A 12,253-nucleotide genomic window follows, 5' to 3' on the forward strand; every position below is an offset into this window, starting at 1 on the left:
AATTCTTGGCATTTACTATGCAAAAGATTTGTTGTTGCCAGTTTCCAATCCAGAGGCACTTTCTCAGGTTTCCATACTTTGTGTCAATTAAAGCCTTTCACTACTTCTTATCGTGTTATATTAAAGTGTTTCAGCAGAAGTTAATACACCCCAGAGATATTTTGTCTCTCAATTTATCTCATTTCATGTTCTACTTCCAGCATTATTATTCCTTTCTTCAGATATCTCTGGACAGCTCAGAGAGCTTGCCACTGAGTTCTCCCTCTCTCTTTCCTTTCTTGTTATGACTAGGTTACAGTGTGAATGATGTTAGCTGAAATATTTTTATAAGATGGGTGTGTACCATAGGTATGGGTTACTTTCCTTCTTCTTCTTCCAGACAAATGTAATGTGCTTTAGATAGTGCTAGAGCCCAGTTCTGCCCTTTGGATTTACATTAAAATCAATGCTTAATATTCAAGTCAGTATTTAAGTCAGTGGGTCTTGCACCCTAGCATAGGGTGTTATCCCTTTAAAACCAGGGAAGGCTAGCAAACCTCTCCAGGGTATAACATAAGAATTACCAGAGAGAATTTTTTTTGCAGCAGGCTCTGGTGAAGGAAAGACTTGTAGGTACTGTAGTAAGAGAACATGTGCTTGATTTATCTCTCTTTCCTCCTCTTGTGGCTGAGAAACTAGGATTCCATCTGATAGCCTTTGGATTATTACAGCTCCTAAATTCCAGACCTGAGATTGCACTGCATTATCCTATGTATCTGGTGGTAGAACTGGGTGCTTTGTATCACTTGGTGAATTCTATATAGACAATGTTCTTTGTAATTAGGTGTTAGACTTTTGATACGGGCTATCTAGGTCAAGCTCCAACTTTTCTTTGCCTGGGCACCCTTTGCACATGTTTTTCATTTTTAGCCTTCTGGACTATTTATGGTGGTGGGTAGACCAGAATAATTAACATACAGCAATTTAATTTAGATTATCACTGTCTTCTAATACATTCAGCAATTTATGGCAGTTCCAAGTTGTTTTTAACTTTCAATTCCCTTCTTGTTCATAGACTTTCTGTGTGACCTTGGGCAAGTCATTTAGGCTTATTTAAACTCAGATCCTCTAAATAACTGTAAGGAATTGGGCCTTAGTCTTTAGTTGCCCATCTGTAAAATGGAGTTTATAGTGCTTCCTTACCTCACAAGGTGTTATGAAGATAAATACACTAAAGATTGTGAGGTGCTCAGATACTATGGTGATGAGGAACCATATAAGTACCACAGATAGCATACTGTATGGCAGTGCTAGGAGGAAGAAACTTCCTTTAATAACAATGCTTAGTGCTTCAGTAGTAGTCATCATCTGAAGACCTTCAAGCACTTTGCAAATATGACTAAAACTATGTATTTGTTCACAGCTACCTTGTGGTGACTATCAGCATAAAGGATTTAAGATCTTGCTCTATAAGACTTAAGTGATATCATTCCTTTTCCTGGCCCTGCCCGTAGATGACAAAAAATGGGTTATTTCTTACTAAAGTATGGGTGAAAAAGAATGGAGATTAGATGGCATAGCAAAACAATGTAACAGACTTTCATATCTTCAGTTACTCTAATATGTCATCTAAATATCAGATACACAACTGAATATTATGGCACTTTTTCAAAATTTACATATGCTCCCTATTATAGATGTAAGAATAAAATAAATGGAATGTTAGCTGAACAGGAAGACATATATCTTGACACAAGAGTCCTTTCTTATAGAGATCTTGGGATGGGGAGAAGAAGGTTAGGCCCTTCATCAGATTACATAAGTAAGTTATAATATATTCTGTACTAGACACAAGTTGGAGAAATGTCCTTTCATCTTTGGGCAGGATCTGGAAGGATAAGCACTTGTTAAAGTTAGTATAGTTCTTGAGCGCCTCAGATGACAGTGTGACATTTTGGGGTTCACCCAGGCCAATAAGGGGTTCTGTCACAATCTGCTTTGTAACCTTGTGTGTCTAGTGCCTGGCAGATTGTTGGAGTCAGAGCTCTGGACCAAAGCTCCGTGGCCACAAGACACCCATAATACTCTAACCCTGCCCCCTCTAGCCCCTGAAATGCCTCCTTCCACCTTCTATGCCAGAGAGGGTAGTTCAGAGCAAGCTACACTGGCTTTCCCTCAGCGGAAGATACTCGCATGACAGGGAATTCTTTGGGCTTTATTAAAGTCCCTTTGTTTTTCCTCAAGTGGTGCAGTGCATTCCAGCTCCTGAAATGCCTTTTCTTACCATAATCTTAAATCAGGACTATCATCTAAGTTTCATACAGATGTTATACCAGGAAGGAAGACTTACACTGCATATCCCAGATCCAGGGAGCCCACATACTTATTTCATTTTCATACCAGAAGCAGAGTTGAAGTGCCTGCAGTATTTCACAAGTCAACCCTATTCACACTATTGAAGGATTTTGCATCTGTCATGAGTTATGCAGTGAGAGTCATCACCCCCTAAAGATACACTTTTACTTCCACTTACTGGCTAGTGATGTGGTTAATATTCCAACCAACCATCCATCATAATAAACAGAATTATGATAAATATTCTCATCCATTACATTATTGGCCAGTGTTTTTTGATACTACTTGACTGGTTCTAGTTTTGACTTGGCTCCCTTTGTGATTATATGTCTACAATGACAGAGTTATTATTCCAAGGATAAGGCTGCAGTCCTTTCTCAGGTAATATTTCCATTTAGTGGAAATCCATGAGAGTTATTCCTGAGTAGAGGTTTGCTAAGGAGAGCATGATGTGGCCCAAAGAATGGCAGCTATTTTATTGTTAATTAAGATATCTTTAAAAGATACTTTTTTCTTCTAATCAATATATCTATTTTAATTTTTTTCAAAACTGTAATGATGGGGTGAGTAAATGTTTTATTTCAAATTAAACAAACATACAAGAACAAACCAAATACATTCTATAAGAGCTACACTTTCATGAGGCAAGAGAGGTAGGCTTGTTTTTGTAGATTCACTAGCTCTGTATTTACTGATACTTGTATCATTGGTGAAAGATGGATTTTACTGCAGAATGATAACCGTCAATATGCTATATATATCATTAGGATTTTTTAAAGTATGAGTTTTTCTGTGGACAGTGCATAGCTGTACACAGGCTAAAATGTGCACAACCATTGTACAACTGTAGTAAAGCATTTTCATTTGTGATCTTTGATATGGAACCGTTATGAATGGATAAAGTCTCAGAGCCTGTTTTTTTCCCCCCTTAGGCTATCAATTCAGGGGCAAAGTTAAGGTTATGTGGTGCCCTTAACATAGCATTTCCATATTTTCAAATGTTTGTTGAAATTTAGTTTTAAATATGAAGTTCCTTGGTTTCCAATGTTTGCTTTTTTGACTACAATATTATGGTAAGGTTTCTCTTTTCCTAAAACCAATAGGTATTCTCAGCATTAACACCAGCAACCTAATAAAGTCTATTGTCTGTGAATTCCTTTACGGTTTGTTTTTGTCATTTGGTTTTGTTTTAAATTGGAATGCTTTACTTCGCCACATGCAGGTGAGAGCAGAAGACAGATTCTTCACTCCTTTTGGATCCCCTCCACTGGACCAGAGGAGCATCATGATGCAGCAAGTGGAGAAGGGAAGAGAGTTCTTCCTGGGACTCCTTTCTCCTCCTAACTATACTGAGGAGTCTTGTAAGGCTCTTCAAATTCAGTACCTGATGAACTTAATGAGGCTTGTCAGCCCTATGAAGGCTGTGTTTTGCTCTCCAGACCTCACCTTCCCCTTCCTGCCACCTGCCCCTCTTTCCCTTCATTCTCCTCCTTCTCCCAGGGTTGCCTCTACAGTGCCTACGTCCAACCTTCTCCCCTCTTCAGCCCCCATTGTCTCCAGACTGCCACAATTACAACAGATAGCAACAAACAACTAAGGATCATGCACTATTCTCAGTGCTCAAATTTGCAGCCCTCCACTTCCACAACCAAGCAGTCCTGTGCTGGCAACTCACCCATCCTGCAGTAGGGACAATGTGGGGCTTCCCTTACAATGATTCCTCCCAGCCAGTGGGGACCACTGTGGTGCCAGAATTGAAGGCAGCCGGGTGGGTATTTTATATCCCCTTTGCCTGCTTTCTGCTCCACATGTTTGCTTTGGTGCCACCATGGGGGAGAAGGGAATCAGAGGTGGTCGGCTGCCTCAGTACCCCACTGTCTGGAGAGGCGAGGGTCTAATGGAGGGGGTGTGCAGGATAAGGAACTAGTGGGCAGGATAAGGAAGGGACTAATGAGGTGGACGGGGCTAATGGAAGGGACAGGGGTTGACTAATAGGAGGAGATGGGCCATGGTTTGAACGGGCTGACAGAAGGGGATTGGCTACATGGAGGGGGGCTACTAGGGAGCAGAGGTAAAATGGAGTTGGCTCCCTTCCCTCCTGGGATCCTTGGCCAGCCTCTCCCCCAGATGACTCCATTTTAATCTCCAATACAGCAACCAGTCCAGTATCTCTCCAATAACTCCCAAACTCCCTCTCACCCAGTAACCTGTCAATGATCCTTTGGTTGCCCCCAGCTTCCCTCAAGCTGCCTGTGGTTCCTCAAAACTTCCTTTCACATCTGCTCCTGATGCTCAGGGAAATCAGTGATTGCTGTCATCAGTAAAATAAATGTTATATGGAGCTTCACAAACTCCAGGTTGCTGGGTGAGTCACTGTTCCCCCTCCCTCTATAAGCCCTCTATAAGCAGATGGCTGAACAAACAATGAGGCATCTACCCAAAATAAGGCTGATTAGAGAGACAGGGTGGGTGAGTGAGGTAACAGCTTTTACTACATCAACTTCTGTTGGTCAGAGACAATTTTTGAAACTGAGGCCTTGTCTACACTGCCCCTTACAGCGCTGAAACTTTCTTCGCTCAGGGGTGTGAATAAACCCCCCCGCCCCCGGGTGATGCAAGTTTCAGCACTTTAAAGTGGCCGTGTAGACAGTGCACCAGTGCTGGGAGCTAGTCCCCTCACAAAGGTGGTTTTATTACAGCGTGGAGAAAGCTCTCAGCACTCTGCTGGAACTACACAGCCATGTTGAAGCGCTGCCATGGCAGCGCTTTAACATCGGCTGTGTAGACATACCCTTACACAGAGCTCTTCTTCAGGTCTGGGTCTTTGCTGACTAAGGACAACCGACTGTGAGTGGGTTGTGACATATTCAAAGGACATATAGTTTCACACCTCAAGGTGGGAAACTGAGGCAAAGTACAGTGCCCAGTGTACTGTGGGCAGGTGTTTGCCATGGCTACATGCTTTTGAATCATGGTGGTGGTGTTTTCCCAAATTAATGCTGGGTTCCCTTTCCCATTTAATAAAAATCTTCGTTTCAATGCAACATACTCAGTGTTTGTAAGTGGAGAAGTACTGCTTCTTAGAGGTATTGGGTAGTGTTTAGTTTTCCCAGATTACTGGGTGGAGGCTGAAGCCAGTTCAGTTTTCTATTAAGACGATACCCTAGATATTGAACCTGGCCTTTGTTGCTGCCAATGCCATCTGAAACAAGGGTTACATTTCCCCAGACCTGAAGAAGAGCTCTGTGTAAGGTCAAAAGCTTGTCACTTTGATCCAATGAAAGATATTACCTCACCCATCTTGTCTCTCTAATACCCTGGGACCAACATGGGTACAACAACATTGCATACAAAATAAGGCTCACAATGCAGTTAGTGACTGATCCCCAGGTATATGGAGCCACTGCGTAGGATGGGGCCTAATGTGGTATTTGATCCAGATACATCCAAGAACTACAAGACTGCGGGTGCACAGTGTGTTTGAGTTTTGATTCCCAGTCCATGGGAGCCTCTGCCCAGCACAGGGCTGTACCGTGTGGGGGGTTTGATCCCCAGTCTATGGGAGCCTCTGCCGAGCCTCTATGATGTGTGGGGGTTTGATCCCAAGTCCATGGGAGCGTCTTCCCATGTACGGGGCTGTATGGTGTGTGTGTGTGGGGGGGAGATGGGGGGTGTTGATCTCTGGCCCATGGGATCCTCCGCCCAACAGGGGGCTGTACAGTGTGTGTGTGTGTGTAGGGTTGATCCCCAGTCCATGGGATCCTCTGCCCAGCACGGGGCTGTACAGTGTGTGTGTGTGTGTGTAGGGTTGATCCCCAGTCCATGGGATCCTCCTCCCAGCACGGGGCTGTACAGTGTGTGTGTGTATAGGGTTGATCCCCAGTCCATGGGATCCTCTGCCCAGCATGGGGCTGTACAGTATGTGTGTGTGTGTGTGTAGGGTTGATCCCCAGTCCATGGGATCCTCCGCCCAGCACGGGGCTGTACAGTGTGTGTGTGTGTAGGGTTGATCCCCAGGCCATGGGATCCTCCGCCCAGCACGGGGCTGTAGTGTATGGGGTGGGGTTGATCCCCAGTCCATGGGATCCTCCGCCCAGCACGGGGCTGTACAGTGTGTGTGGCGGGGGGGGGGGGTGATCCCCAGTGTAGGACAGGTGCTGGCTGCCGCCAGGGTCATGCTCATAGCGCCGCGTCGGTGCCATTGCGGGAAGGGGGCTCTGCCCCCCAGGGACTCCGAGTTCTTCGCTGCGGGGCTCCCGGCGGCAGCGGCCTGCCCTGCTCGGAGCGGCGGGGGGTGGGGGCCGGCCCAGCGCGGCCTCCACCGCCCCGGGGAGAGAGCTGCGGGAGGGGCGGGCCGGGAGGCGGAGCGGGCCCCGGATGCACTTGCCCCGGCGCTGCGAGGCCGGCTCCCAGTTCCTGTGCGTGCCCTTAACCTTGCGGGGCTGCCACTGGTGCCTCCTGGCGCGGCCGGGACCTGCGGAGCGCGCGTGGCCCGGAGGGGATCATGTCTCTGGTGGCGGAAGCGTTTGTGACTCAAATAGCAGGTAATGGGCGGGCAGGAGAGGGCGGCGTGGTGGACGGGGCGGGGGAGTAGGAGAGAGTCGGAGTAGAGGGATACGGGGTGGCAGAGGGGGGATGGGTGCGTGGGGTGGGGGTTGGAGCGGGCCGGGGGCAGGCAGGGTTCAGAGGGGGGCATGGGACTAGCAAGGGGGGAGGGAGCGGGGTGCAAAAGCCAGTGGGCCCGGCCCAGCTCCCCATACCCAGAGAGCCCAGCCATCCTGGCGTCAGGCTCTTGTCGAGTATTGGCACGCCTTGTAAGCAGTGTCAGTAAATGTTACGTGCGTGGTGACCATGTTATTGATGATGCTGTCTGAGGTAGTTTTGCTGTGGTGTTTAAAGAGCTGGATTATTTATTGCAGTAACTATACTACGTGGCATTGTGTGGTGTCCCACTGTATATGTTATGCCTTGGAAATGTTGTCATGCAAACCTCAGAGTGTTTAATAGCCTGATGTCAACAACATGTGTTTCCTACAGTGTCAGATTACAATGGTAAACACATATCACATATTATTTGAATATCTTAGTGTGACTTGGTTGCCCTGCCACCCCAAAAAGTGTTATGTTATATTTTTTTTAACTTGCTAGGCCATTTTCCTCCATCAGAAGTTGAAGTTTATTTGTATCTTATAGAGGCCAACTTTCTCCTCTTTCTTATTTTTCCTCTTCATTTTCTAAAGATACATACAATTTGACACTTGTTACCAAAATATTAAGTTCAAGTTCCAAAATCATTTTATTTTGATTTCTAGAAATGCTAAAATGGTGGCCATCTATACGTTGTAGTTGCCCTTGACATTTAACTGCAGCAATTATAGATACCTACCACAAATTCCCCTTCCCCCCTCAATGATTCCTCATACATAACATAGGAATGGCCCTACTGGGTCAGAGCAAAGGTCCAGCTAGCCCAGTATTCTGTCTTCCAACAGTGGCCAATGCCAGGTGCCCAAAGGGAATGAACAGAACAGGTAATGATCAAGTGATCCATCCCCTGCTGCTCATCCCCAGCTTCTGGCAAGGAGAGGCTAGGAACCCCATTCCTGCCCATCCTGGCTAATAGCCATTGGTGGACCTATCATCCATGAATTTATCTAGTTCTTTTTTGAACCCTATTATGGTCTTGACCTTCACAACATCCTCTGGCAAGGAGTTCCACAGGTTGACTGTCCGCTGTGTGAAGAAATACTTCTATTTATTTGTTTTAAACCTGCCGCCTACTAATTTCATTTGGTGACCCCTAGTTCTTGTGTTATGAGAAGGAGTAAACAACACTTCCTTATCTACTTTCTCTACACCAGTCATGATTTTATAGACCTCAATCATATCTCCCCTTTGCCGTCTCTTTTCCAAGCTGAAAAGTCCCAGGTTTATTAATCTCTCCTCATACGGAAGCCGTTCCATATCCCTAATAATTTTTGTTGCCCTTTTTCTGAACCTTTTCCAATTCCAGTATATCTTTTTTGAGATGGGGAGACCCCATCTTCACAGAGTGTTCAAGATGTGGGCGTACCATGGATTTATATAGAGGCAACATGATATTTTCTGTTCTATTATCTATCCCTTTCTTAGTTATTCTCAGCATTCTGTTCGCTTTTTTGACTGCCGCTGCATGTTGAGAGGATGTTTTCAGAGAACTACGCACAATGACTCCAAGATCTCTTTCTTGAGTCGTAACAGCTAATTTAGACCCCATCATTTTATATGTATAGTTGGGATTATGCTTTCCAGTATGCATTACTTTGCATTTATCAACATTAAATTTAATCTGCCATTTTGTTGCCCAGTCACCCAGTTTTGAGAGATCCTTCTGTAGCTCTTCTCAGTCTGCCTGGGTCTTAACTATCTTTAGTAATTTTGTATCATCTGCAAATTTTGCCACCTCACTGTTTACCCCTTTTTCCAGATCGTTTATGAATTGTTGAATAGGACTGGTCCCAGAACAGACCCCTGGGGGACACCACTATTTACCTCTCTCCATTCTGAAAACTGACCATTTATACCTACCCTTTGTTTCCTATCTTTTAACCAGTTACCAATCCATGAGAGCACCTTCCCCCTTATCCCATGGCAGCTTACTTCACGTAAGAGCCTTTGGTGAGGGACTTTGTCAAAGGCATTCTGAAAATCTAAGTACACTATATCCACTGGATCCCCTTGGTCCACATGCTTGTTGACGCCCCCAGAGAATTCTAGTAGATTGGTGAGGCATGATTTCTCTTTACTAAAACCATGTTGACTCTTACTCAACAAATTATGTTCATCTAGATGTCTGACAATATTGTTCTCTCCTCCACCACCCCTTTCCCCCCGTTTTGGGTGGGGAGATAACTTTTTTGGAGTGGGAGACCTGAAATCTTGCAGATGCCATGGGAAGCAAGTCTAAGGGGAAAAACTATTGAAGACAGTTGGCAGCTTTTCAAAGAGACATTACTATGAGCAAACTATCCCACTGCGTAGGAAAGATAGGAAGTATGACAAGAGACCACCCTGGCTTAACCAGGAGATCTTCAATGATCTAAAAATCAAAAAGGAGTCTTACAAAAAGTGGAAACTAGGTCAAATTACAAAGGATGAATATAAAAAAATAACACAAGTACGTAGGCACAAAATGAGATCAAACTAGCTAGAGACATAAAGGGTAACAGGAAAACATTCTAGAATACATTAGAAGCAAGAGGAAGACCAAGGATAGGGTAGGCCTGTTACTCAATGAGGGGAGCAAAACAATAACAGAAAATGTGGAAATGGCAGAGGTGCTTAATTACTTCTTTGTTTCAGTTTTCGCCAAGAAGGTTGGTGGTGGTTGGATGTCTAACAGTGAATGCCAGTGAAAATGAAGTAGGATCAGAGGCTAAAATAGGGAAAGAGCAAGTTAAATATTACTGAGACAAATTAGATGTCTTCAAGTCACCAGGGTCTGATGAAATGCATCCTAGAATACTCAAGGAGCTGACCGAGGAGATATCTGAGCCATTAGCAATTATCTTTGAAAAGTCATGGAAGACAGGAGAGATTCCAGAAGAGTGGAAAAGGGCAAATATAGTGCCAATCTATAAAAAGGGAAATAAGGACAACCCAGGGAATTACAGACTAGTCAGCTTAACTTCAGTATCTGGAAAGATAATGGAGCAAACAATTAAGCAATCAGTTTGCAAAAATTTAGAAGATAATAAGGTGATAAGTAACAGTCAGCATGGATTTGTCAAGAACAAATTGTGTCAAACCAACCTGGTAGCTTTCTTTGACAGGGTAACAAGCTTTGTGGATGGTGGGAAGAGGTAGATGTGGTATATCTTGACTTTAGTAAAGCTTTTGAAACTGTATCACATGACCTTCTCATAAACAAACTAGGGAAATGCAACCTAGATGGAGCTCCTATAAGGTGGGTGTATAACTGGTTGGAAAACTGTTCCCAGTGGTTCACAGTCATGCTGGAAGGGCATAACGAGTGGGGTGCTGCAGGGATCCATTCTGGGTCTGGTTCTGTTCAATATCTTCATCAGTGATTTAGATAATGGCATAGAGAGTATACTTATAAAGTTTGTGGATAATACCAAGTTGGGAGGAGTTGCAAGTGCTGTGGAGGATAGAATTATAATTCAAAATGATCTGGACAAACTGGAGAAATGGTCTGAAGTAAATAGGATGAAATTCAATAAGGACAAATGCAAAATACTCCACTTAGGAAGGAACAGTCAGTTGCACACATACAAAATGGGAAATGACTGCCTGGGAAGGAGTACTGCAGAAAGGGATCTGTAGGTCATAGTGGACCACAAGCTAATATGAGTCAACAGTGTAACACTATTTCAAAAAAAGCGAACATCATTCTCGGATGTATTAGCCGCAGTGTTGTAAGCAAGACACGAGAAGTAATTCTTTTGCTCTATTCCGTGCTGTTTAGGCCTCAACTAGAGTATTGTGTCCAGTTCTGGGTGCCACATTTCAGGAAAGATGTGGACAAATTGGAGAAAGTCCAGAGAAGAGCAACACAAATGATTACAGGTCTTAAAACATGACCTGTGAGGAAAGATTGAAAAACTTGGGTTTGTTTAGTCTGGTAAAGAGAAGACTGAGAGGGGGACATGATAACAGTTTTCAGGTACCTAAAAGGTTGTTACAAGGAGGAGGCAGAAGAGTTGTTCTTCTTAACCTGTGAGGATAGAACAAGAAGCAATGGTCTTAAATTGCAGCAAGGGAGGTTTAGGTTGGAGATTAGGAAAAACTTCCTAATTGTCAGGGTGGTTAAGCACTGGAATAAATTGCCTAGGGAGTTGTGGAATCTCCATCATTAGAGATTTTTAAGAGCAGGTTAGACAAACACCTGTGAGGGATGGTCTAGATAATACTTAGTCCTGCCATGAGTGCAGGGGACTGGACTAGATGACCTTTCAAGATCCCTTCCAGTCCTATGATTCTATGATATTTAGTCTTTTTCCAGATGAGAATGTCTTGGTCAAATTAGAAGTTAGTCAGGCAAGTTGTTCTTCAGTTTTAGATAGGGATTTGTGGAAAATATGGTTATATGACTCTGCAAATGGCTGAATAACTCTCCTCTTAGCTAAGGTGTTGCATAAAACTCAGCAAATGAATTCCTTAGATGTCCACCTTCCTGCTGTCTTCTGTAGCTTCATTGATTTTTAAGGCCAGAAAAGACTTATGATGATCTAGTCTGATCTCCAACATAACACAGGACATAGAATTTTACCAAGTGAAATTTTTCAAGCCCATAACTTCTAGCAGATCTACAGTGCATTGGTTGGAAACACATCAACTTTGATTAAAGACTTCAACTGGTGGAGAATCCACCACATACCTAGGTAAGTTAATGGTTAATTACACTTATTGTTAAAAATGTGTACCTTATTTCTAGTCTGAATTTGTCCAGCTTCTCTGTCCAGCTCATTAATCTAGCTCGCAAAGGCGTAACAAGATCTAAAGAGCCCTCTACAGTCTATTGAACCTTATTCTATAAAACAAACTTATGACCTGACCTCTGCTTTGTCGGAAAATGCTCAGTGTCAAAGCACTTATCTGGCCTTAAAATAATAGATGTTTCAGCCATAAAAAACTGAAGGAGGGATAGCTTGGGGGTGGGAGGGGGAGAGATAGTTCAGTTGCGGGAGGGATAGCTCAGTGGTTTGAGCATTGGTCCGCTAAACTCAGGGTTGTGAGTTCAATCCTTGAGGAGGCCATTTAGGGATCTGGGGCAAAAATTGGGGATTGGTCCTGCTTTGAGCAGGGAGTTGGACTAGATGACCTCTTGAGGTCCCTTCCAACCCTGATATTCTATGATTCTAGTTTTCATAGCTGATCTACATTACAGACCGTACAGTTATAGACTGAAAGTAAATGA

The 12,253-nt window shown here is 43.9% G+C and overlaps 1 protein-coding gene across 2 annotated transcripts in view; it reads left to right on the forward strand.

Annotated features, from left to right (window-relative positions):
* Nucleotides 1–6,733: 6,733 nt before the first annotated feature.
* The window catches only part of MTX2 (metaxin 2), a 52,480-nt gene continuing 46,960 nt past the window's right edge, over nucleotides 6,734–12,253 (forward strand). Inside the window, exon 1 of one of the 2 annotated variants that reach the window (XM_077830180.1) lies at nucleotides 6,734–6,878. In XM_077830180.1, the coding sequence (XP_077686306.1) occupies nucleotides 6,839–6,878 (40 nt within the window). In that variant the 5' untranslated portion in view covers nucleotides 6,734–6,838. The remainder of the gene's footprint in view (nucleotides 6,879–12,253) is intronic. The other variant, XM_077830182.1, reaches the window with a different exon arrangement.

This window comes from Eretmochelys imbricata, chromosome 11 (assembly GCF_965152235.1).
Source record: "Eretmochelys imbricata isolate rEreImb1 chromosome 11, rEreImb1.hap1, whole genome shotgun sequence".
Classification (NCBI taxonomy): Eukaryota; Metazoa; Chordata; order Testudines; family Cheloniidae; genus Eretmochelys; species Eretmochelys imbricata.